This window comes from Columba livia, chromosome 30 (genome assembly GCF_036013475.1).
Source record: "Columba livia isolate bColLiv1 breed racing homer chromosome 30, bColLiv1.pat.W.v2, whole genome shotgun sequence".
NCBI lineage: Eukaryota > Metazoa > Chordata > Aves > Columbiformes > Columbidae > Columba > Columba livia.
Window position 1 is genome coordinate 602,056 of NC_088631.1, and position 25,238 is coordinate 627,293.

At 54.4% G+C, this 25,238-nt stretch overlaps 3 protein-coding genes, 1 long non-coding RNA gene and 4 pseudogenes across 35 annotated transcripts in view; 4 read left to right on the plus strand and 4 right to left on the minus strand.

The window, feature by feature from the left end:
• The window catches only part of GMIP (GEM interacting protein), a 14,396-nt gene extending 8,695 nt beyond the window's left edge, over positions 1-5,701 (minus strand). The window contains exons 1-7 of the mRNA XM_065043872.1: positions 5,562-5,701; positions 2,176-2,269; positions 2,020-2,092; positions 1,813-1,876; positions 1,104-1,229; positions 856-920; positions 205-315 (exon numbers count right to left, since the gene is read on the minus strand). Of these exons, the coding sequence (XP_064899944.1) occupies positions 205-315; positions 856-920; positions 1,104-1,229; positions 1,813-1,876; positions 2,020-2,092; positions 2,176-2,269; positions 5,562-5,583 (555 nt within the window). The 5' untranslated portion in view covers positions 5,584-5,701. The remainder of the gene's footprint in view (positions 1-204; positions 316-855; positions 921-1,103; positions 1,230-1,812; positions 1,877-2,019; positions 2,093-2,175; positions 2,270-5,561) is intronic.
• Positions 1-7,222, plus strand: part of LOC110366337 (uncharacterized) — a 23,581-nt gene extending 16,359 nt beyond the window's left edge. For 17 of the 32 annotated variants that reach the window (XR_010468522.1, XR_010468507.1, XR_010468509.1 and 14 more), the window contains 4 exons: positions 189-352; positions 2,047-3,228; positions 3,621-4,573; positions 5,151-7,039. This is a non-coding gene — a long non-coding RNA (uncharacterized LOC110366337). The other 15 variants (XR_010468519.1, XR_010468523.1, XR_010468537.1 and 12 more) reach the window with 13 other exon arrangements.
• LOC135576769 (5S ribosomal RNA) lies at positions 696-814 on the plus strand (annotated as a pseudogene).
• LOC135576777 (5S ribosomal RNA) lies at positions 1,315-1,433 on the minus strand (annotated as a pseudogene).
• On the minus strand, positions 6,914-11,149 carry NXNL1 (nucleoredoxin like 1). Its single transcript, XM_005515957.3, has 2 exons — positions 10,080-11,149; positions 6,914-8,394 (listed from the first exon to the last, which is right to left on the minus strand). Exons 1-2 carry the CDS (start codon positions 10,400-10,402, stop codon positions 8,115-8,117), a joined length of 603 nt encoding a protein of 200 aa, XP_005516014.2. The 5' UTR covers positions 10,403-11,149; the 3' UTR covers positions 6,914-8,114.
• A 222-nt stretch (positions 11,150-11,371) lies between these two features.
• Positions 11,372-25,185, plus strand: SLC27A1 (solute carrier family 27 member 1). The gene is given in 13 exon segments (XM_065043874.1): positions 11,372-11,667; positions 12,940-13,334; positions 16,151-16,312; positions 17,244-17,313; positions 17,380-17,471; positions 18,240-18,349; positions 20,089-20,193; positions 20,195-20,299; positions 20,443-20,569; positions 22,018-22,155; positions 22,437-22,601; positions 22,680-22,826; positions 24,700-25,185. Coding segments are annotated over 13 exon segments (1,941 nt in total). The 5' UTR covers positions 11,372-11,500; the 3' UTR covers positions 24,858-25,185.
• Positions 19,153-19,271, minus strand: LOC135576809 (5S ribosomal RNA; annotated as a pseudogene).
• LOC135576803 (5S ribosomal RNA) lies at positions 24,367-24,485 on the plus strand (annotated as a pseudogene).
• Positions 25,186-25,238: the final 53 nt, after the last annotated feature.

Genomic DNA, 25,238 nt, shown 5'->3' on the forward strand with positions numbered 1-25,238 from the left:
TCATCCCTTAAACTCAGCCTGTGTTTCCATCCCTTAAACTCAGCTTGCATTGCCTTCCCTTAAACTCAGCCTGGGTTTCCATCCCTTAAACTCAGCCTGCGTTGCCTTCCCTTGTCCCCCCCACCCCACGGACTAGCAGGAATCACTTTATTAGGTCTCCATGATGCTCCAACCTCATTTTTCTACAGAATTGTCCAGAAATACCTGATAAAACTCCTTCTGCTGCAGCAACCCCACCGTCTCGCCTGCGGAACTGCCCACCTTGATGTCGTGCTCCAGGACCAGCGTGTAGAGCGCTCGCAGGGGCATGTTGTGCTGCAGGAACCAAGAAAAGCCAGGTGTGATATAACAGGTAATCACCACCGCTTTCCTAAATCAAAGACATTTTGGTAGCGGGAGAGTTTGCGCTGGTTAAACACGGGGTTATTTTGGACAAGGTGGCGACTGGAAGCAGAAAAGCTTTATTGCAGCATTGACATCCTTCTATCTAATTTCTGAACAATAAGCCCGTAGAAGAAGGAACTGGTCCAACACTGGGACTTTTAGGAAGGTTTTAGGGGCGTATTTGGATTTAAGCCAGGCTTTAAATTGTCAGAGAGGTTCTTCTGCCCCTCTGCTCTGCCCCAGAAAAATGGGTTCAGTTCAGATACTATCAGGATATACTTGGGGAACATATATATATACATATATATAATATATAGAGCCATAGCACCCTGAGAACGCCCCATCCCGTCTGATCTGGGAAGCTAAGCAGGGTCGGGCCTGGTTAGTACTTGGATGGGAGACCAGCTGGGAATAGCGGGTGCTGTGGGCTGAGCCAGCACTGGGCCCTTGTGCAAAAAGACCCGGTTGTACCTGCTGGCAGATGGCATTGCGCCCCGACTCCGCGATCTTCACCATCCCTTTGGCGAACTCGGTCTCTGGAAAAGGGGCAGAGCAGATTAGACTCCAGATCCAGGTTGGTTTTGTCCAATCCAGAGGCTGTTCCGGTCAATTAGAATCATTCGGGGGAGGGGGGGAGAAATTCTAATTCTGTGAGTTTATCTTAATGAAAAAGCAATGAAAAGGCCCGCGACAAGATGTGTTTTTAAAGCTGGACTCACCGTAGCTCAGGCGTTTCTCCATCCAGCTGAGCAGCTCTTTGACGTATTTACACCACATTTTGGCATATTCCAGGGCGGCGTCGATGCCGCCTTCGCATTTGATCAGCATTTCATCTGCCTCCTGAACTGCAACGGGATAAATCCGGATTCAGAACAGCGCGAAGCTGAAGGTCCCATTGGCTTCTTGGCCACAAGGGCCCAGTGCTGGCTCAGCCCACAGCACCCGCTATTCCCAGCTGGTCTCCCATCCAAGCACTGACCGGGCCCGACCCTGCTTAGCTTCCCAGAGCAGACGGGATGGGGCGTTCTCAGGGTGCTATGGCTGTATGTATTATATATACGTATATATATATGTTCCCCAAGTATATCCTGATAGTATCTGAACTAAAGGGCAGAGCAGAGGGGCAGGAGAACCTCTCTGACCCACTGACCACCCCCTTCTAACCCCCCCAGGTCCCATTGGCTTCCTGGCCACAAGGGCCCAGTGCTGGCTCATGGTCCCCCTGCTGTCCCCAGGACCCCCAGCTCCCTTTCCCCTACGCTGCTCTCCAACAGCTCATTCCCCAACTCACACTGCACCCCGGGCTTGTTCCTGCCCACATCAACACTCTACACTTGTTCTGTTTCACTGAATTTCTCCTCTCCAGCCTGTCCAGGTCTCTGATGGCAGCACAGCTCCCAGTGTCACCCAGTGTCACAGCAAGGTTACCTGTTATATCCGCCGGCGCTTGCCTCTCTGAACTGGTTTTTGTCTTGCAGGAATTTTCATTCAACTGTGTGCAGAAAAGCAAAAAGAAGAGGAAACTGCTGGAAAAAAATCCACATATTTCTCACAAAAATATCAATCCAAGCAGCAAATGCCTGAGTGTTTTCACTAATATTATCTGCTCTGTCACTGATTTCAGCCTTTTCCTACCGGAACACTCTCTTTTTCTGTGATCAGGTCTGTGTCGGCGCTGGCAGCATCACCAATGAACATATCAACCGCCCTGGATAACGAAGAAGAGCGCAATTAAAGAAACGAAGGTTGTAGCGACCCAGGAAACCATCTCTGCACCGTTTCCCTACGCACGTGTTCCCGATGGAGATCTCGATGGCATCCAGGCTCCGGAATATCTCGCTGTACCGCTTCCTACTTTCAGGTGTCCTCTCTTGGTTGTCGAGACCTGGGGATAGAGAAGAAATCAGTTCATGGGATCATCCAACCCGGAGATCGACAGGTGGTAACGTGCACAGAAAATGGCTCATTCTCTGTGTGTGTCGCAATGTTTGTTGTGCATCCATCTCAATATTACACGCGTTTATTTATGGGGATGATATACATTGAGAAATGCTGTATCTTGCGCAATCCCCGGCGGGTATAAATTATAATGATGCAAAATATAGAGCGGGTTTGTCCCCACGTGGCTCTGTGAACCCTACACACGCCTTTTACACGTGATTATCGATGCCGTTCGTCTCACTTTCCGCTGTCATTGAGTCCTGAAACTCAAATCAACTCAGGCCGGAAGTTGCTGTAAAGAAAAAGGGGAAAGAAAAATCCAATTCGAATCCGAAACTGGTTGCAATCGGTAAAAACAAAAGAAAACCTCACTCTTCTTTGTCCTTTTGACATTCCAGGAAACAGGATGTGGTTGATTGACCTAAATCTAGAGTTTCTTCACTGTTTTTGACGGGGCGCACGTTCTTGCAGATGTTACTCAAGTGAGAAGTCGGTTTGCGTCTTGTTTAGTTCTAGATGCCCCTGGGCCTTGTTTTGGTCCCGAAAACATTGATTTTCTCTCTTTTTCTAGCCGGGTAACTATAACCTGTACCCAGGTCAACCCGCTCAACATTTCCCACCCGCCGGGTGACCCGAGACGTGCAATTCATCAAACACTTCATCCCACTTTTTCTATGAGAGTCGCAAATTGTTCCTAATCGGAGCCGTAACAAACAAATTGGAATCTTAACCATCCTTATTAATTCATGTGAGCTTTAATGTCTCGTTTAGAGCAAGCGAGGGATTGTACAACAGGAAGACGTGACTCAACCGGAGTGGCGCTGCCGAGGGGCGAAGCGAAACGTCCTTCTTCTGAAAGCAGAACCTCAGCTTCTCACGAGTCTTTTGTTCCGCATCGCTAAGGTAATATATGTAATTAACAGCTGAAAGGTAGAAAAATAGGACAGGAAACATTCCCCTTACTGGTGTTATTCTCTGCGTCCTCACAAATTTAAACACGGAGGAGCGACGGCGCTGATTTGACTGTTTGAAATTGAGCAGCTTTTTGGCACATGCCAAACGATTCTTATCCATAAATGAATTAATTTTTAAAGCTCTTTGCAGAGCATTCACTGCTGGGATATCGGAGCAGGACACTCGCGCTCTGCCCTTTGCCTGTCCGCTTTGCAGCCTCATTTATAAGCGCAAGCTGTGGTTTAAAACCAGTTATCATGTTGGGCAAGCCAACTGGATGGCTGATCTACAATCTAACTCTTCTGGGGATTGAAAACCATCTGTATTTCTTCTTATCTTAGGCAATTCCAGAAGAAACAATCCAGTGTTGGCACTAGACCTGCATCCCAAAGGAAACCACGATATGATGAACCAGCTGTTGCGTTGAGTTTTGGATGGACGAGACTCATCTCATCGGCATCATGGACGTTCTGGAAGGCTCCCCACTCTTCTCCATGGAGATGGAGCTCCTGCAATGGTGGGTGCGCAGAGCCCGGGGGGTGTTTTAGCAGGAGAAGCTCTTGTTGTGCCGTTCAGCAGAAGCAACACTTCCCTTTGAGCCGCGGTTACTGCAAAATGAGGTAAACGTCGCAAACCCGGCCTCGGCGGGGGCGCCGTGGCTGAAGCTCGGTAGCTGGTAGCGCCTTCCTCTTCTTTGCGCTTGTGTTTCGCAACGCAATGTCTCCCGTTTCTGCAGAAAAGGACTTGTGCTTCTTAGCAGCGTGTGGGTCAAACCCTCTGCTTGCTGAGCCGCTCGAAGCGAACTGGGCCAAATAAGCCTGAAAACTCCCAAATTGTGTGAAATCCAAGGTATTCCTCAGCGAGACTCCGGTTACAGCTCAGGCGCTTAGATCAGCATCCGGCTGAGGAATAACAGCGTAATAATCATCCAAATATAATATAATCCAGTAGAATATAATCCAAATCCCTTCACAACCGTTTTGCAAAACCAAGAGCGCAACTTCTGACCTTGGTGGAACAAAAGCTGAATTTACAAATCATCTCGTTTTGAGGAGGTCGGAACAGCTACCAAGCAGCATCACCCACAACCGAGAGGAAACACCGTGGGGGTCAGGCGTCCTGAATTAGCTGTATGTATTAACGAGGGGGTTAACGAAACGCGCTGTGGGGAGGAGGAGAGTTGCCACTTAATGGAAACTTTGCACTTCATTAAAAGGAGGAAGTTTGCGCTCTGCAAATCTGTCCGACGGCAAAAACCGAGCGCGGGCGCGTTGGTTTGCAAGAGAAGGATGAGGTAATTGCCAACTTTGGGGGAAAATACTGGTAAAACTTGATAGATGGCAGCCCCCTGCAGCTCTTTGTTAATTAACCTTGCTTATTAAATAAGGAAATTACAGTCCATTACACTTCTGGCTGTTTGTTGAATATTAAGAATAGGGAAATGGTAGCGACGGTAAGAAGAATTAAGACTGAGAGTGAAACTCAGCAGATCCCATACTGGAAAGCAGTAAAACCACCTCCCGGTTAACAACAGAAGGATGAATTTAGGACATTTAAAGGCTAAATAATAAGCCGGAATAAAAGAATTTATACTGGTCATCTTGGTTTTGCAAGAGCTGTCAAATAAACCTCCTTAACGGAGGCGATTGGGCTGATTTCTCGAGGGCGTTTGGCTTTTACAGTCACATCGCGTTATGGGTTTTACGGACAAACATCAAAATGCGTCTTTAATGAGCACATGGGGTTGTTTCTAGAGGGGTCCCAGTGCGGATTGCTGCGTTTTGATGGGTTTATTAAGTGATTTGACTCGTGTTATTAACTCTCCCGGTAAAGATTTGCAGAGCGAGAACTGAACCAGCTCTTTGTTTCAGAGGCCGTAAGCGGAAAAGAGGATCCACGGGTGCGGACCGAAGGGGATGCGGAGCAGAACCGCTCCAATTCCAACTGGTTACGCTCACCATTGAGTTGCCTTTGAGAACAAGGACTTAAAGCAAGTATTTTCCAACCCCATATTATGTAGCAAGAAGCGCTGCACCCTCTGCCTCTCGAAAAAGGGGGTTTGCGCCCTTTCCTCTTACGCAAGCGCACAAATGCATCGAACGACTTCATCTGTCAGAGGAAGAGACTGAACAGTCGTGTTTTCAATGCAAACCCCGGTTAGAGGAACTTAAAAGCTATTTTCTAACACCCATATTTCCTCTGTGGCGCACAGGCCTCGGGTAAATCCTGCCCCGAAAGCTCGCAGGACAAGCAGAAAAGGTTGTTTTAATGCCACCACGTACCACTCGCTTCTGGGTCGCCCATGGCCGAATCGTCAGCGTTTTGCCCCGAAAGCAGCAGAATCCTGAATTACCCAGATCCCGAATTCATCGGTCAGACGGGATGTGAAGAGCTTGTCCGGAGGCCCATGTGGGTGAAGCCGACCTGCCCCAAATAACCAGCAGAAATTCGGCAAGTCGCCGAATCTGCTTCCTGCAGCCGCGCTTCCGCGGGAGGAAATCGCATTCGTTTGGTGTGCGATTTGCATAACTCAGAGATGTGGTAATTGGTGAAGAAACGATGGGTTTTGAGTCTCCCGGCCTCGGCGTAGCGGTGATTTTCTACCCAGGGGGCTTCTCATCTTCCCAAGAACCACCCGTGTTTCCAAATGTACCGAGCGAGCCGCTGGAAAACCAGGGTGAGGGAAAAGGGGCGTTGGGTTGAAATTGGGGCCAGAAGACGGGGAAAAATGATCATTTTGGGCGGGATGGTGGTTTCTTGCTCTCCCCGTGGGTGGCAGAGTGCAACCCCCCCTCCCTCCTTCATCATGGAAGGAGGAGACACGTCTCCCTCTCTCTCTGCTGTTTCATTTGATCCCAGAGCCCCTTGGCTGTTAAGAGAGAGAAGGGGGAGCACCGAGGCACCAAGGAGCCGCTGGGCACCCACAACCACTGTGGGGGATGTTTGGAGGCTTCAGGGGCACCCCCAGCCAGTGTGGGGGTGCAGAGAAGCTTCTGGAACGCCCACAGTCAGATCTGCTCAGGCTATAAAAACAGGACTCTCGCCGAGACCCCTTGTGCGGATCTATCGGAGCACAAGCGAGATGCCGCCGAGACCCCCCCGGGATGGAGACTCCGCTTGCTTTGCCACCACGGGTGTGAGTAAATTAACCCCCGCAGGATTACGAGTGTATCTACTTTCCGTGCACATTTGCACGCGTACTTTCCGTGTTCAACATGAGCACGTGTATAAATTAATCCTTGCACAATCGCGAGTGTATTTTCCTCCCGTGCTTCCACGCAAGCACGTGTAACCTTCCGTGCACATTTGCACGTGGATTTCTCCTTGCACGATTGCGAGTGTGCACTTTCTGTACTCAATACGAGTGCGTGTATCCCTTTAAAATAACCCCACACCGTGTTCAGGCAAGTGTGGACTCCTCCTGGACTCAGGGACGGCTCCGGTGTTGTTTTGGTGAAGCCAAAATGTCCTATAAATGTTAATTAATAAGCGCCATGCAGAAAGGCAGAGGTGAGCGTCTTAACGATGGATCCGTCATGAGGATTTTCATCTCCGATGGAACTAGAGGTGGAAAAATGATGTTTGGAGGATTATTCACCTCCTGTGTCCCCCAAGAGTCTCCTGCTCACGCACAGCTCCTTAATTAGCTTTATTAATCGTAAGGAAAGAGTTTCGAACGGAGAAGAATATGATGGTTAAAACCAAAACAAAATAAAGGTAAGGCTGGTAAAAGTCCACGATTAATAATCAACGACATAAATACAGGTGGAGAGTTTCCTTCTATCGAGCATCGAAGTTCCGTGGGGAGAAGCAGCACCCGGCCAACAGTTCATGACGGGTGACAATGTCGCCTTTTCCCTCCCTCCCATCGCTCCAAATTTGTGATTTCTGGCTTATTTTATTAAACGCGGCTGTGCCGACCGCTGCCGTTGCACCACGGAAAGGTAATATCATCTCAAAATGCGATATTGCCTCGTTAGCGACCGCTCCTCCGGCCGCTGCGCCACCCGAAGGTGCTTTTGGGTTTGATTCGTGGCATTTTGCGCGGTGTCCATGTGCTTGGAGCATCCTGATGGGTTATTCTGCTGTTTGTGTCCCTCCTCCTTCCCTCCTCTACCTGTTGGACTTACCGGGTGAATACAGGAGGATTAAGGGAGAAAACAAGTCGAACAAGCCGGACAGACAGCTCTGTCTGTCCTCAATGTGTAGATCCTGCATGGATCCTCCGCTCATCCCCTGGTGAGACAGCACGGAATGTGGGGGACCAAAGAATAGCCAATTATTGGTCCTTTTCCCCAATTTTCCCCACTTTTCCCATCCCCTTGGTTATGGGGAGCACAGGGTGAGCGCGGCAGGATCCGTAAATGAGATTTTTGTCCAAAATGGGCATTTTTGGCAGCATAACATGAGAAATGTCTCAGGGCTTAGTGTCCGGCCCCTTGACCGGCTTCTCATAGGGTCTCTGTCCCTGTTGTCATTGTCACAGCTGCTCTGTAGCCCTACAGCACCTTCCATGGGGTTTTTTACCACAATCCCCATTTTTAAAGCTGTTTTGCAAGTCACTTACCAAACAACAGTCTCTATAGGTTATTTTTCTACTCGCTTTTTGGTAAAGAAACAACAACCGTGAGGTTTTATGACACTACGGAGATAAAATGCGAACGTAACTTGCTCAGGATGGGAAGATCCTCATTATCCACCGCAGCCTCCAGACCCGAAACCCGCGCGTGGGAGTAGAACGTAAAACAATTCACCCGTTGGAAAACTAACGAGGTTTTTAGCGGAATTACACAACGCAGACACACGTTGGTGTGCGGAGACCACCCCCCGAGCGCCTACGACGCCTCATCGTCCTCCTCTTCCTCGTCTTGCTTCGTCTCCTTGTACTTGATGCGGCGCAGGGGGTCGGTGAGGCTCCTCCTGCTCCATCCCTCTTGATCCTCGGCCAGCAGGAAGTTCCGATCCACCAGCTCGGCCGCCTCCTGCCAGTTTCGGAAGCACGCGGGACCCGCGATCCGGATCTCGTCCACGGCGTTTTCGGCGATCACGTCCCCGTTGGGTTTCAGCACCACCACGGCCGGCAGCTCGGACACGGCGAAGCGCAGCTCCAGCTCCCTGCGGGGCGAAAGAACGGGGAACAGCTCAGATTGGGGAGCGGGGAGCGATGCTTGATGCTCCTCATCCCCACCGCTCCTCATCCTCATCCCCCCCACTCCTCATCCTCATCCCCCCTGCTCCTCATCCTCATCCCCCCCCGCTCCTCATCCTCATCCTCATCCCCCCCCCTCCTCATCCTCATCCCCACCGCTCCTCATCCTCATCCCCACCGCTCCTCATCCTCATCCTCCCCACTCCTCATCCTCATCCTTCCCGCTCCTCATCCTCATCCCTGCCTCTCCTCATCCTCATCCCCACCGCTCCTCATCCTCATCCCCCCCACTCCTCACCCCCATCCTCCCCGCTCCTCATCCCCACCGCTCCTCATCCTCATCCCCCCCTGCTCCTCATCCCCACCGCTCCTCATCCTCATCCCCGCCGCTCCTCATGCCCCCCGCTCCTCAGCCTCACCCCCGCCTCTCCTCATCCTCATCCCCCCCACTCCTCATCCTCATCCCCGCCGCTACTCGTCCCCCCCGCTTCTCATCCTCATCCCCGCTGCTCCTCATCCTCATCCCCCCCCGCTCCTCATCCTCATCCCCCCCCGCTCCTCATCCTCATCCCCACCGCTCCTCATCCTCATCCCCCCCGCTCCTCATCCTCATCCCCCCCCCGCTCCTCAGCCTCATCCCCCCCCGCTCCTCAGCCTCATCCCCACCGCTCCTCATCCTCATCCCCCCCGCTCCTCATCCTCATCCCCCCCCGCTCCTCATCCTCATCCCCCCCCCGCTCCTCATCCTCATCCCCCCCCCGCTCCTCATCCTCATCCCCCCCGCTCCTCATCCTCATCCCCCCCGCTCCTCATCCTCATCCCCCCCACTCATCCTCATCCCCCCCCGCTCCTCATCCTCATCCCCCCCCGCTCCTCATCCTCATCCCCCCCCGCTCCTCATCCTCATCCCCCCCACTCCTCGCCCCCCCCGCTTCTCATCCTCATCCTCCCCACTCCTCATCCCCCCCCTCCTCATCCTCATCCTCATCCCTCCTCATCCTCATCCCTCCTCATCCTCATCCCCCCGCTCTTCATCCTCATCCCCCGCGCTCCTCATCCCCGCCGCTCCTCGTCCCCCCCGCTTCTCATCCTCATCCTCCCCACTCCTCATCCTCATGCCCCCCCGCTCCTCATCCTCCCCGCTCCTCATCCTCCCCATCCGGAGGGATGCCCAGTTACACCAAGCCTATTTACTGGGCTTAACCCACTCATTTGCCTGGTAATTAGAGCCCCATTTGGCTGGTAATTAGACGAGGATCTCCGCGGGGATTTGGGGTGTGCAAGACACAGAACGCTGCTGGGACCTTACAAACAGCAGCACACCCGGAATGTTCACATCCTCCAAAGGGGCTGGGACTAATTCTCAGCGTTAATTGCGGCGCTAATGAGGTCCGTGTGTCCAATCCGCCCGGCTGCGTCCGTCACCCGCGCTCCGTTCATCCCGCGGGGCCGGACGGGGCGGCTTTTAGGGTTATAAATAGTGCGTTGGAAAATCAGAACGTCAACTTTATCGGCAAAAAAGCCGGATGGAAGGAAGATAAAGTGGTTTTGCGTTATAAATCGGTGCGGACCAGGAGCGTTAAGGCACCGCGCGGGGGCTGAAAATGAGGGGAAAACGTCTGGAAAAGGGGTTGAACGACCGGAGCGGTACCTGTTGAAGGCGTCCCCGAAGGGCAGCGCCAGCCAGCGCTTGGGCATGGTCCTGAGGAAGCGGCTCTGCTGCTCCTCCGTGTCGTCCCGGGACACATAGACCAGGCCCAGCTGGGCCGCCCGTTCCACGTAGAACTGGTCGGTGAGGCGGAGGAAGAAGTCGCGGAGCAGCGGGGCGAAGCGGCGGCAGCGCGGGCACCGCGCCGACCCGAAGAACAGCAGCAGCACCTTGTTGTCCAGCGCCCGCTGCAGCTCCCGCTCCGTGTCCAGCTCGTCCCGCTCCCGGTTGGCCAGCAGGACCTTCCCGGTGAATAAGGCGGCCATGGGTGGGGGGTTCGGGGGGTGGTCGGTGGTGGGAAGGGGTGCGGAGCCCCCTCGAGTCCCCCCCGGGAGGCTCCGATCTGGGGTTAATGAGCACGGATTTGCCCGGAGCAGCCGGTAATCGGCTTAACCGGGGACGGCAGCACCGGGGGGCGGCGCCGGAGTCCCCCGGGGGGGCGGGATGTGCGGGGCCGGGGGAACGTGGGCAGCGCCGGTCCCGGTCGGTGCCGGGCACGGGGTCCCCGCGGGGGAATGTTCGGGGACAAGGGAACGTGGGCAATGCCGGTCACGGGTTGTGGGAACTCGGCTGCATCCGTCCTGCGTGGTCCCGGGACTGGGGGGGGTCCCGGTCGGTGCGGGTCCGGGGTCTGGGGTGTCCCGGTCGGTGTCGTTCCCGGGGCCGTGGGGTCCCAGTCGGTGCCGGTCCCGGGGCTGGGGGGCCCCGGTCGGTGCCGGCCCCAGGCCGTGCGTAAACCGGGCGTGCGTGCCGGGTAGTGCCGGTCCGGGGCCCCACCCGGGTGTGCGTGTTGTGGGTCGTGGGAACATGGGCAGCTCCGGTCCCGGAACGTGGGCAGCGCCCGTGGCGAGTGTGCGGGCGCCACGCCGTGCCGGTACGGACACGAACGACGGATTCCCAACCGCCCGTTATACCCCGGGAGGACAGAGACCCCCCCACAAGGTTCCGTCAGTCCCGGGGCCACAGCAGCGTCCGGCCGGGGTGACACCGCGGGGGCGGGGGGGGCGGCACCGGGAGGGGCGGGGCTATACCGGGAAGGGCGGGGCAATGGTCCCCCCTCTGCGCCCCGCCCCTCCCGGTATCGCCCCGCCCCTCCGCTGTAACGCCTCGTGGGCGTTCCCCACGCCCCTCCGCCTCGTCCAATCCGAAGCCAGCAGCCGCACCGCCGGCCAATAGCGCATCGCGTTTCCCCGTAGTCCCGCCTCCCGGGGGGCGGTGGCGTCTGCGCGCGGGGCGGGGGCCGCAGCTGAGGCGGCGGCTGAGGCGGGAGCGGGAGCAGGTGCCGCCGGCGCCGCTGAGGTAACGGGGCCGGGGCGGCCCCGCCGCCCTCCCGAGCGCTGCCCGCCGGCCCTTCCCTCCGCAGCATGCACCCGGCGGGGGTCTGCGCCGCCTCGCTGGGCTCCCTGGGGCTGCTGCGCTTCCTGGGCGCTCCCTGGCCCTGGAGCTTGGCCGCCACCTTCGGCGTGTGCCTGGGCGGCGGGGGATGGCGGCTGCTGCGCCTGCTCTTCAGGACGGCTCCGCGGGACCTCTTGTAAGTGCTGCCCGCGGGGCCCCTCCAACCACCCCCCAGGGGGGCGTCGAGCCGGCTTCGCTGCCGTTAAGCCCGACCTAGGCTGGGCTTTACCTGCTCGGCCCCGGAGGCAGCGAGCGCAGGGACGCGGGAGCCTCCCCTGTGGAAGGAGCCGGGGGGTGATACCACCCCTGAGCTCAGAGAGGGGGTAAACCCATCCTAAAACACTTAGTCTGGACTAAGCGCTCATGGCGTGAAGCGCCGGGAAGTCCCCGTTGGCCTCCGCGTCTCCCGGGTGCCCATTGCAGTTAATTCCCTGGTTATTTAGGCCTCGGGGAGGGGGGGATCTGCCTTTATTCCCAAGGGTTTGGGGTTCCTGCCAGCTGGGCCGTCAAGAGCTGTTTCCTCCCATAGCCCGGCCAGCTGGGAATAATGGAGGGAAAGAAACCGTCCGGAATAAAGCCCTTGAAGGCTCTGCAAAGCGCGGCTCCGCGCTTCAAAGGCTCCTCTGTTCTGCCTTTGGCACAGCCAGCGTAAGGTCAGCGGGACAGCCCCGCTCGGCCCGCGCCAGCGGCTCCTTCGGGCACCGCTCCCATCCCCCACGCCGGGGTTTGCCAGCGCTAATATTAAACGACCTTTCAAGTTTCTGGGGATCCTTCCAAACCCCTTGTTGCTCAACCATTTCGTGTTGGAAGGGTGGAAAAACACCACCCTCCATCTTCCCCCGGGAAGGAAATGGGGTCTGTTGTGTCTATCCTCATTCTAGTACTAAGTTTATTTTCATATCTAAGTTAGAGCTGATAGAAGAAGCCAATTCACCCCTAAAAATAGGGACAACATAAGTTGAAGCTCAAAGAACTTTTGCTGCTTGAAGTGTGTCAAGGTTTAACCCGCAGCTGCTGCCTCGGAGACTTAAAATAGTTATGTGAATTACAGAAGAGGAAAACAAGAAGTCCCATTGCAGCAGTTTGGTTTGTCCTTTAAGCGAGGAGTCGCTCTTCTTGGTGCCAAATATCCGCAGAGGCTGCGACTCTTTCCTTAATGAGGCACCACTGTGTGTAAGCTCTGTCGAGGCGAAGGTAGATTTCCTATGGTTTACAGCGTGGAAAGCACCGAATGGGTGCTCTCTACTGTTTCTTTAATGCTAAAATTGTTGTTTTCTGTAGAGCAGCAGCGATTTGAAGCCCCAGTTCTATGGGACTCGCCCCAACCCAAAGCCTAGAACACTTCCCGCGTCAATTCTAACCCCGAAACCACGCCGAAAACTAACTGGTTGCGCTCTCTTTGCCGCAGCGGCCTCGCGGTGCTGCTCCGCGTCAAGTACGAGTTGCGAAGGCACCAAAAAGCCAAAAACACCGTCCCCAAGATGTTCCAGGACGTCGTCCGCAGGCACCCGGACAAAACAGCCTTGATTTACGAGGCGACCGGGGAGCGCTGGAGCTTCCGGAGGCTGGACGAGTATTCCAACGCCGTTGGTAACTATTTCCAGCAAGAAGGCTTCCTCCCCGGCGACGTGATCGCCGTGTTCATGGAGAGCCGGCCCGAGTTCGTCGGGCTGTGGCTGGGGATGGCGAAAATCGGCGTGGAGGCGGCTCTGATCAACTTCAACCTGCGGCTGGACTCTCTGGTTTACTGCGTGACCACGTCGGGCGCCAAGGCCGTGATTTTCGGCGGGGAGCTGTCGTCAGGTGAGACGCGATTCACGTTCGCTTGGGCTTCAGTCGATTAGAGACCGACTCAACTACAAAATCACATCCAGCCCTATGAAAAGCTAAAGAGGTCGGTAAACACCCCGGTTACAAAAGGCAGAAGCGTTCAGTGAGTATCCAAAGAGCGTTTCGAGTGGAGTTTGGTTTTATCTGCCGGCGTCTTCCTGATTTTGTGGTGCCAAACTGACCGCGTTGCTTTGTTGGATCTGGAAATTGAATCGAGAAGTGGTGGTGCGAGCCCCGAGGCTCCGTTTTCTGCCACAAAGTTCCTTTTTCTGCCCCAAGGCTCCGTTTAGGAGGCTCCGTTTTGTGCCCCAAAGCTCCATTTACGAGGCTCCGTTTTCTGCCCCAAAGCTCCGTTTTCTGTCCCAATGCTCCATTTATGAGGCTCCGTTTTTGAGGCTCCGTTTTCTACCCCAAAGCTGCATTTATGAGGCTCCGTTTTGTGCCCCAAAGCTCCATTTATGAGGCTCCGTTTTGTGCCCCAAAGCTCCATTTACGAGGCTCCGTTTTGTGCCCCAAAGCTCCATTTATGAGGCTCCGTTTTCTGCTCCAAAGCTCCATTTATGAGGCTCCGTTTTGTGCCCCAAAGCTCCGTTTATGAGGCTCCGTTTTCTGCCCCAAAGCTCCGTTTATGAGGCTCCGTTTATGAGGCTCCGTTTTGTGCCCCAAAGCTCCGTTTCCAAGGCTCCGTTTTCTGCCCCAAAGCTCCGTTTATGAGGCTCCGTTTTCTGCCCCAGAGCTGCATTTATGAGGCTCCGTTTTCTGCCCCAAAGCTCCGTTTCCAAGGCTCCGTTTTCTGCCCCAGAGCTGCATTTATGAGGCTCCGTTTTCTGCTCCAAAGCTCCATTTACGAGGCTCCGTTTTCTGCCCCAAAGCTCCGTTTTCTGCCCCAAAGCTCCGTTTATGAGGCTCCGTTTCCTGCCCCAAAGCTCCGTTTATGAGGCTCCGTTTCCTGCCCCAAAGCTCCGTTTATGAGGCTCCATTTTGTGCCCCAAAGCTCCATTTACGAGGCTCCGTTTTCTGCCCCAAAGCTCCGTTTTCTGTCCCAATGCTCCATTTATGAGGCTCCGTTTTTGAGGCTCCGTTTTGTGCCCCAAAGCTCGGTTTATGAGGCTCTGTTTTCTGCTCCAAAGCTCCGTTTATGAGGCTCCATTTTGTGCCCCAAAGCTCCATTTACGAGGCTCCGTTTTCTGCCCCAAAGCTCCGTTTTCTGCCCCAAAGCTCCATTTATGAGGCTCCGTTTATGAGGCTCCGTTTATGAGGCTCTGTTTTGTGCCCCAAAGCTCCATTTACGAGGCTCCGTTTTCTGCCCCAAAGCTCCGTTTCCAAGGCTCCGTTTTCTGCCCCAAAGCTCAATTTTTGAAGCTCCGTTTTCTGCCCCAAAGCTCCATTTATGAGGCTCCGTTTTCTACCCCAAAGCTCCATTTATGAGGCTCCGTTTTCTGCCCCAAAGCTCCATTTATGAGGCTCCGTTTTCTGCCCCAAAGCTCCATTTACGAGGCTCCGTTTTCTGCCCCAAAGCTCCGTTTTCGGCCCCAAAGCTCCGTTTATGAGGCTCCGTTTTCTGCCCCAAAGCTCCGTTTATGAGGCTCCGTTTTCTGCCCCAAAGCTCCATTTACGAGGCTCCGTTTTCTGCCCCAAAGCTCCGTTTATGAGGCTCCGTTTTGTGCCCCAAAGCTCCGTTTCCAAGGCTCCGTTTTCTGCCCCAAAGCTCCATTTATGAGGCTCCGTTTTCTACCCCAAAGCTCCATTTACGAGGCTCCGTTTTCTGCCCCAAAGCTCCATTTATGAGGCTCCGTTTTCTGCCCCAAAGCTCCATTTATGAGGCTCCGTTTTCTGCCCCAAAGCTCCATTTATGAGGCTCCGTTTTCTGCCCCAAAGCTCCATTTATGAGGCTCCGTTTTCTGCCCCAAAGCTCCGTTTATGAGGCTCCGTTTTCTGCCCCAAAGCTCCGTTTATGAGGCTCCGTTTTGTGCCCCAAAGCTCCGTTTCCAAGGCTCCGTTTTCTGCCCCAAAGCTCCGTTTCCAAGGCTCCGTTTTCTGCCCCAAAGCTCCGTTTCCAAGGCTCCGTTTTCTGCCCCAAAGCTCCGTTTATGAGGCTCCGTTTTCTGCCCCAAATCTCCATTTATGAGGCTCCGTTTCCTGCCCCAAAGCTCCGTTTATGAGGCTCCGTTTTGTGCCCCAAAGCTCCATTTACGAGGCTCCGTTTTCTGCCCCAAAGCTCCGTTTAGGAGGCTCCGTTTTCTGCCCCAAAGCTCCGTTTTCTGCCCCAAAGCTCCATTTATGAGGCTCCGTTTTTGAGGCTCCGTTTTGTGCCCCAAAGCTCGGTTCATGAGGCTCTGTTTTCTGCTCCAAAGCTCCATTTATGAGGCTCCGTTTTCTGCCCCAAAGCTCCATTTATGAGGCTCCGTTTTCTGCCCCAAAGCTCCATTTATGAGGCTCCGTTTTCTGCCCCAAAGCTCCATTTATGAGGCTCCGTTTTCTGCCCCAAAGCTCCATTTATGAGGCTCCGTTTTCTGCCCCAAGGCTCCATTTATGAGGCTCCGTTTTCTGCCCCAAAGCTCCATTTATGAGGCTCCGTTTTCTGCCCCAAAGCTCCGTTTTCTGCCCCAAAGCTCTTCATTAGCTCTGTTAATACTTTGCTGGACGCCGCCCGTTCTGCCGCGGCTGCTGGTTTTAAGCCCATCCCCGTTTCCCTGACCAGCCCTGCTTTTGGGGTGTAATAAGCTGTTTCACGGATTATCACCTAAATCCTTCTGTTTGTTGCAAAAGCCATTGGCGTTGTCTTGCAGCCATATGTGAAGTGAACGGGATGCTGGGGAAGAACATGGTCAAGTTCTGCTCCGGCGAATACAACCCCGACGTGGTTCCCGCGGACACGCGGCATCTCGATCCCCTCCTGAGCGCGACAGCGAAGTCGCCCCCGACTCAGGTTCCGCTCAAAGGTTTAGACGGTAATTTTATCCGTGATTTTATTTCTCGATGCGTGCGGAGCTGGACGAGGTGAAGGGAGAGGAAGGGATTGAATCGACACAGTTTGGGGTCATAAATAGAAAAAAGGAGGAAAAAAAGAGATTAAAAAAATATAAGGTTCTGGTTCTGGGGTTCTCTGGGTTAAGTTCTTCGTTGGCTGAGATTTCCAAGCTTTGTGTAACTGATTTGTTTGGGAGCTGGAGGAGGGAGATTGGTGCCTTCCCAAGGACAGTGGGAAGTTACCCCTCCCTTGGCAAACCCACCTGGTTTGTCTGTGTCCTTAAAACCCGAACCAAACCCAAGCCCAAGATCCAAACCCAAGCCTACAACACAAACCCAAGCCCGAGATCCAAACCAAAGCCTGCAACACAAACCCAAGCCCGAGATCCAAACCAAAGCCCAGAACCCAAGCCCAAGATCCAAACCAAAACCTAGAACACAAACCCAAGCCCAAGATCCAAACCCAAGCCCAAGATCCAACCCAAAACCCAGCCCAGAACCCAAAGCCTGGAACCCAAACCCAAGCCCAAGATTCAACCCAAAGCCTAGGACACAAACCCAAGCCCAAGATCCAAACCAAAGCCCAGAACCCAAACCAAAGCCCCACATCCACCCCAAAGCCTAGAACACAAACCCAAGCCCAAGATCCAAACTAAAACCCAGCCCAGAACCCAAACCCAAGCCCAAGATCCAAACCAAAGCCCAGAACCCAAACCAAAGCCCCAACCCAAAGCCTAGAACACAATCCCAAGATCCAACCCAAAGCCTAGAACACAAACCCAAGCCCAAGATTCAACCCAAAGCCCCGAACCCAACCCAAAGCCCCAAACCCAACCCAAAGCCTAGAACCGAGCCCCGCGGGGTTTCCCGGGCGGCTGAGAAGGGCCCGTCTGACGCCTCTTTCCCCTCCAGACCGGCTCTTCTACATCTACACGTCGGGGACCACGGGGATGCCCAAAGCCGCCATCGTGGTGCACAGCAGGTGAGGGCACACGCGGCCCCGGCCCCCGGGCCCCTCGTTCCGCGCGTCACCGCCGTGTCCTCGCAGGTATTACCGCATCGCCGCCTTTGGCTACTACGCCTACAGGATGCGGCCGGAGGACGTCGTCTACGACTGCCTCCCGCTCTACCACTCGGCAGGTGAGCGGCTTCACCCTCCTCCTGGCTCGTCCGTCTGTCCCGGCCGCGGGGTGGACGGACAGACCTCATTGTCCCATCCCAGCGGGTGGGATTAGGGATGAGTTCGCTCTCTCACGCCCTGAGTTAACTCCGGGTATTTCTGCGAAGTGAATGGCAAACGATCGCTCCAGGGCTCCAATTCAACGAGGAATTTACTAAAAGCACGCAAATTACAGCAATTAGTGACTTGCCAAAAGTATAATATCACAAAACTGGCAACAGTTAGTAACTGTAATGCAAAACTTAACGAGACGTCCTTCGTGACGATTTACACACCACCACCTCGTGTCCTGCGTGAGGTTGATTTATAACCCAGTTCATTGGCATGCAAGACAGGAGAGGGTGGTTCATCTCCTCCCTTGGTTCGCTCTTTGTGCTAATTAGGAAAGACTCGTCTGAAAATGGGTCTGGGGTCTTCAAACGAGGGGAACTCTCATGGTCCTGACCAGAAGGGAGTTGTTTTGCCCATTGGGTTCATGGTTTCTTCTGGTTGTCCAACGGGTGGTTTATCTCCATCATCCCAATTAGGCCACGAGTCCTTCCCAGCGACGCTGTTAATTGCCTCTGTCTTAAAAATATGTCACAAAACCTTGGGAAATAGACGCCGAGGTGTTTGAATCCACGGCCCAAAGTATCAAAAATGAGGCGTTTAAGGTGTAACACGGTTCTTCGTTTTCAGTGGGACGGGGGCGGCGGTTCGAGGTGGTGACACCGCGCCGTGTTTTGCAGGGAACATCATGGGAGTCGGGCAGTGTCTGCTCCACGGCCTCACCGTGGTCATCAGGAAGAAGTTCTCGGCCAGCCGCTTTTGGGACGACTGCGCCAAATACCGCTGCACGGTGAGGGCTGCGCCGCCGTCTTGCATCCCGTGTTTAATTATCCACCATTCCCTGCTCAGATATCAAATCGCCCGCATCGTGGCGCCTTCAAACTGCTGTGGGATGTTTCCCAAAGCGTTTTCTCCACCTCCTGCTTCCTCTTTGTACCGTTGTCAGCTTGCAAAACACAAATCCCCCTCCCGTCCCGCTGTGGGAAAGCTCTGCCGGGATTTACCCGCCACAGATTTACCCTCCTGGCGTTTCACAACCCGTGAACGTCGATTTGTGTTTGTATCAGCACTTACCTTCTAATTTAAGCAGCTCTTTCTCCTCCCCGGGGTTTTCCTGCCCTTCCCAATCCCCTGGCAGTATTTATTTACTTAGAGCTGGTAATTGGATCTTCGCTCCGACCTCGTTGTGCTGCATCCAACTCTTAGTTTACGACTGACCACCCCGTAACATTTCTCGAGGTCCTTTCGTCGCCGATTAAAGCGTGAGGGGTTTTTATTTGTATGATGTCTTTATTCACACTGGGGGATCACAGAATCACAGAGTGTCAGGGATTGAAGGGACCTCAAAGCTCATCCAGTGCGACCCCCCGGAGCAGGAACACCCGGCTGAGGTGACACAGGAACGTGTCCCTGTCCTTGAACTGAGGGGCCACAACTGGACACACTATTCCAGATGTGACACACTATTCCAGGTGTGGCCTCCCCAGGGCAGAGCAGAGGGGCAGGAGAAACCTCTCTGACCTACTGACCACCCCCCTTCTAACCCCCCCAGGTCCCATTGGCTTCCTGGCCACAAGGGCCCAGTGCTGGCTCAGCCCACAGCACCCGCTATTCCCAGCTGGTCTCCCATCCAAGCGCTGACCGGGCCCGACCCTGCTTAGCTTCCCAGAGCAGACGGGATGGGGCGTTCTCAGGGTGCTATGGCTGTATATATTGTATATATGTGTATATGTAAGTTCCCCAACTACATCCTGATAGTATCTGAACTAAAGGGCAGAGCAGAGGGGCAGGAGAACCTCTCTGACCTACTGACCACCCCCCTTCTAACCCCCCCAGGTCCCATTGGCTTCCTGGCCACAAGGGCCCAGTGCTGGCTCATGGTCCCCCTGCTGTCCCCAGGACCCCCAGCTCCCTTTCCCCTACGCTGCTCTCCAACAGCTCATTCCCCCAACTCACACTGCACCCCGGGCTTGTTCCTGCCCACATCAACACTCTACACTTGTTCTGTTTCACTGAATTTCTCCTCTCCAGCCTGTCCAGGTCTCTGATGGCAGCACAGCTCCAGTGTCACCACTGCTCCAGCTTGGTGTCACCAGCAAACTGGGTGACACTCGCTCTATTCCCTCATCCAAATCATTGATGGATATATTGAATAATACAGACCCCTGGGGCTCTGCACTGGATCCAGGCCCCAAGTGGCCTCTGCCCCATTGCCCACGACTCTCTGGCTTCTCCCCTTCCCCAGTTCGCAGTCACCTCACCACCATCCAGACTCAGTTGAGTTGTGTGGATGCTGTGGGACACTGTGTCCAATGCCTTTCTTAAATCCTCCTCCTTTTTTCTGGTGGCTTCCAGTGGGCACTTGGACCTCCACCTACATTTTTTGGCCAAAAAGACCCCCACCTTGAATGCGCAAAAACCCCCCGCGCTTCGCTGAAACGGGTGTTTGGCGCGGTGCGCTCGGCTTTTTCCGGGGCGCCGGAAGCGTCTCCCGAAGCCTGAGCGGTGTTTTTGTGTTTGCTGCTTCAGATTATTCAGTATATCGGGGAAATCTGCAGGTACCTTCTGAACCAGCCGGTGCGAGAGTGCGAATCGCGGCACTGCGTGCGGCTGGCGGTGGGCAACGGCCTGCGCCCCCGCCATATGGGAGGATTTTACCAAGCGCTTCCGAATTAAGCAGATCGGCGAGTTCTACGGAGCCACCGAGTGTAACTGCAGCATCGCCAACCTGGACGGGAAGGTGAGGAGGAGGAGGAGGAGCCGCGAAGGCCACGGAGGGGGGAAAAGCTCCACCGGCTTCTCCGACTCCCCGTTTGGGGTGAAAAAGCACAAAAACCTGGGGGAAAAGTGTTGCATTTGTTCCTTTTCTCCGTGTTTTGGAAGGTCGGTGCCTGCGGTTTCAACAGCCGCATTTTGCCCAACTTCTACCCCATCCGCTTGGTGAAGGTGAACGAGGACACGATGGAGCCGGTCCGGGATTCCGGCGGGCTGTGCATCCCCTGTGGCCCAGGTGAGCGTTAAACCCACGTTCTCATCGCGGAATTTTGTTCTAAAATCTACATATTAGAAGCTCTGGCTTGTTTAGGGGCTTTCTGGGTCATTTTATGGGTGTTTTGCTTCCGAGGATGGCTCAGTTCAGGCACTGAACATCTTGTTGTGCGCACAACGCGGAGCTTGCGGTGTGGGTGACGATCGTCCCTGTGATTGTCATGCTGTGACTATTGTCCCGTGATGATCGATGTTCCCGTGACGATGGTCTTGTGATTATCGTCCTGTGACAACTGATGATCCCATGACGATTGATGATCCCCGGACAATGGTCTCATGACAATTGATCGTCCCGTGATTAATGTCCCGTGACAATCAATGGACCTGTGATGATGGTCCCGTGATGATTGATCATCCCGTGATGATGGTCCTGTGACAATCGTCCTGTGATTGCCATCCCGTGACAATTGATCGTCCCGTGATGATGGTCCCATGACAATGATCCTGTGATGATGATCCTGTGACAATTGATCATCCCGTGATGATGGTCCTGTGACAATCATCCTGTGATTGTCATCCCGTGACAACTGATCGTCCCGTGATGATGGTCCCATGACAATGATCCCGTGATGATGATCCCGTGACAATTGATCATCCTGTGATGATGGTCCCATGACAATGATCCCGTGATGATGGTCCCATGACAATGATCCCGTGATGATGGTCCCGTGACAACTGATCGTCCCGTGATGATGGTCCCATGACAATGATCCTGTGATGATGGTCCCATGACAATGATCCTGTGATGATGGTCCCATGACGATGATCCTGTGATGATGGTCCCGTGATGATTGATCATCCCGTGATGATGGTCCTGTGACAATCATCCTGTGATTGTCATCCCGTGACAACTGATCGTCCCGTGATGATGGTCCCATGACAATGATCCCGTGATGATGATCCCGTGACAATTGATCATCCTGTGATGATGGTCCTGTGACAATGATCCCGTGATGATGGTCCCGTGACAACTGATCGTCCCGTGATGATGGTCCCATGACAATGATCCTGTGATGATGGTCCCATGACAATGATCCCGTGATGATGACCCCGTGACAATTGATCATCCCGTGATGATGGTCCTGTGACAATCATCCTCTGATTATCGTCCTGTGACAATCGATGGTCCTGTGATGATGGTCCTGTGATGATCATCCTGTGACGATGGTTCTTTGAGGTTCGATGGTCCCATGATTGTCCCATAATGATCATCCCGTGACGATCATCCCATGACGATGGTCCCGTGACGATCATCCTGTGATTATCGTCCCATGAGGATCAATGGTCCCATAATGACCATCCTGTGACAATGGTCCCTTGAGGTTCGATGGTCCCGTGATTGTCCCATGACGATCATCCCATGACGATCATCCCGTGCTGATGGTCCCGTGCTGGTCCCGTTCCCCGCAGGAGAACCGGGGCTGCTGGTGGGGCAGATCGACCAGCGGGACCCGCTGCGCCGCTTCGACGGCTACGTCAGCCCCAGCGCCACCAGCAAGAAGATCGCCCGCGACGTGCTGCGCAAGGGCGACCAGGCCTACCTCTCAGGTACCTCCCGCTGCGCCTTTGAGACAAATCCACCCACTTTAGCCCCTTTTCCAACCAAAATAATAATCCCGTAGGGTTTAGAAGTCACCGTCTCTTTCGGATTTTAAAGAAATCAATGTTTTATAGAGAAATAGATTTATTTTTCCCCTCTTTTCCTGCTGTCTCCCATAGTGAGGGTGGGATGTCATTGGGACAAAAATGGGGTGACACTGAGCAGACGCGACCCCAAGCGCTGCCCAACGTGAACCCTGCGGTGTTTTTGGGTGTTTTCCCCATCCCAGGAGACGTGTTGGTGATGGACGAGCTGGGTTACATGTATTTCAAGGACCGCGGCGGCGACACGTTCCGCTGGCGCGGGGAGAACGTCTCCACCACCGAGGTGGAGGGAACGCTGAGCCGCGTCCTCGACCAGACGGACGTCGCCGTGTACGGGGTGGAAGTACCAGGTAACACGCGATGGAAACGCAGGTTTAGGAGGGCGGGAGGGAAATCTGTGCGTCCCCAGCTCCGCCGTGTCGTTGCAGGGGTGGAGGGCAAAGCGGGGATGGCGGCGATCGCCGACCCCAAGGCCAAGCTCAACCCCAAGGTCCTGTACCAGGAGCTGCAGAAGGTTTTGCCGCCCTACGCCCGGCCCGTCTTCCTCCGGCTGCTGCCACAGGTCGACACCACAGGTACCGGAGCAGCGGACGAGAAAGCGGCGCGTCCAGCCCCTTCTTTAACAAAATTAGACGTATAGCGATGATGGAGAGATGATAGAGAGGTGTAGGGATGATAGAGATGGAGGGATGGTGTAGGGATGGTGTAGGGATGGTGTAGGGATGGTGTAGGGATGGTGTAGGGACGATAGAGGGACGATAGAGGAATGTAGGGACGATAGAGGGATGAAAGATGTAGGGATGAAAGATGTAGGGATGAAAGATGTAGGGATGAAAGATGTAGGGATGAAAGATGTAGGGATGATAGAGGGACGATAGAGGGACGATAGATGATAGATGTAGGGATGATAGAGGAATGTAGGGATGATAGACGATAGATGTAGGGATGATAGAGGGATGATAGATGATAGATGTAGGGATGATAGACGATAGATGTAGGGATGATAGAGGGACGATAGAGGAATGTAGGGACGATAGAGGGATGAAAGATGTAGGGATGAAAGATGTAGGGATGAAAGATGTAGGGATGATAGAGGAATGTAGGGATGATAGAGGAATGTAGGGATGATAAATGATAGATGTAGGGATGGTAGAGGGATGTAGGGATGGTAGAGAGATCATAGATGATAGAGAGATGGTGAGAGAGATCTAGGGAGGATCCAGAGAGATCTAGAGACGCCATGGGAACAGCTCCAGCCCCATCAGCTCCCCTCTGGCTGCCGCGTTTTCCGTTTCCACTTCCCCAGCGATTTTAGCGGGTTTCACCACCCCCGCGCGAGGAGGGTTAAAAACCGCACCGAGTCCATATACGAACCCGGTACCGATCAGGTTAACGAGCTTCGCGTTGCTGAAATAGCCTTTTATGGGGGTGTAACAGGGTGATGGACGATGGCAGAGCGGTGGACTGGTCTACCTTGACTTCAGCAAAGCCTTTGACACTCCCACAGCATCCTAGTTGCTAAGTTGAGGAGGGGTGGTCTGGACAATAGAGCAGTGAGGTGGGTTGCAAACTGGCTTAAGGAGAGAAGCCAGAGAGTGGTGGTCAATGGTGCGGAGTCCAGTTGAGGCCAGTATCCAGTGCAGTGCCTCAGGGGTCAGTACTGGGGCCAATATTATTCAATATATTCATTAACGATTTAGATGAGGGAATAGAGCGAGTGTCACCCAGTTTGCTGGTGACACCAAGCTGGAGCAGTGGTGACACTGGAGCTGTGCTGCCATCAGAGACCTGGACAGGCTGGAGAGGAGAAATTCAATGAAACAGAACAAGTGTAGAGTGTTGATGTGGGCAGGAACAAGCCCGGGGTGCAGTGTGAGTTGGGGAATGAGCTGTTGGAGAGCAGCGTAGGGGAAAGGGAGCTGGGGGTCCTGGGGACAGCAGGGGGACCATGAGCCAGCACTGGCCCTTGTGGCCAGGAAGCCAATGGGACCTGGGGGGGTTAGAAGGGGGTGGTCAGTGGGTCAGAGAGGTTCTCCTGCCCCTCTGCTCTGCCCTTTAGTTCAGATACTATCAGGATATACTTGGGGAACATATATATATACATATATATATAATACATACAGCCATAGCACCCTGAGAACGCCCCATCCCGTCTGCTCTGGGAAGCTAAGCAGGTTCGGGCCCGGTCAGTGCTTGGATGGGAGACCAGCTGGGAATAGCGGGTGCTGTGGGCTGAGCCAGCACTGGCCCTTGTGGCCAGGAAGCCAATGGGACCTGGGGGGGTTAGAAGGGGGGGGTCAGTAGGTCAGAGAGGTTCTCCTGCCCCTCTGCTCTGCCCTGGGGAGGCCACATCTGGAATAGTGTGTCACACCTGGAATAGTGTGTCACATCTGGAATAGTGTGTCCAGTTGTGGCCCCTCAATTTCGGGTTGTTTCTTCTATTTGAAGGTACGTTTAAGATCCAGAAAACCCGCTTGCAGAGGGAAGGCTTCGACCCCCACCAGAGCTCCGACCGCTTGTATTTCCTGGACGCCAAGCTGGGGAAATACGTCCCGCTGGACGAGCGCCTGTACGAGAGGATTTGTGCTGGAAAAGCCGCTTTGTGAGCCGGGGGATTCGGCTCTTTGGAGGAAAACCACGACTCATCGCCCCCTCGGGCGCATTAACCCGGCGTCCCGTTAACCCCTAGAGAGCGTTTGTGTAACCGCTGCAGCCGGCGCGGTTCACCGAGCCGCCCGGCGCTACTCACCGACGTAGCCGGTTTTTAACCTCACTTGCGTTAGGTCACGTTTTAGCCCTCTGAGGGCGTTTAAAACAGAAATAAACGACTGTGGAGGGTGGTGGCAGCCTTGGGCTGCTGGCTGAGGCCTCACCCAGCCCAGCAGGGCGTTTGTGCTTGGACAAGCGAGCACCGGGTAAAGCTGTGTGAGCTCAGCCGGCCTCCGTCTCCCTTTGTCCGCCGGGGTCTTTAGGCGAGGTCGGGGATT

Coding starts and splice junctions, on each gene's coding strand:
- NXNL1 (XM_005515957.3), bottom strand. CDS start 10,402: ATGGCCGCCTTATTCACCGGGAAGGTCCTGCTGGCCAACCGGGAGCGG. Junction 8,395..10,079: donor TTCGGGGACGCCTTCAACAG/GTACCGCTCCGG, acceptor TTCGCCCCGCAG/GGAGCTGGAGCTGCGCTTCG.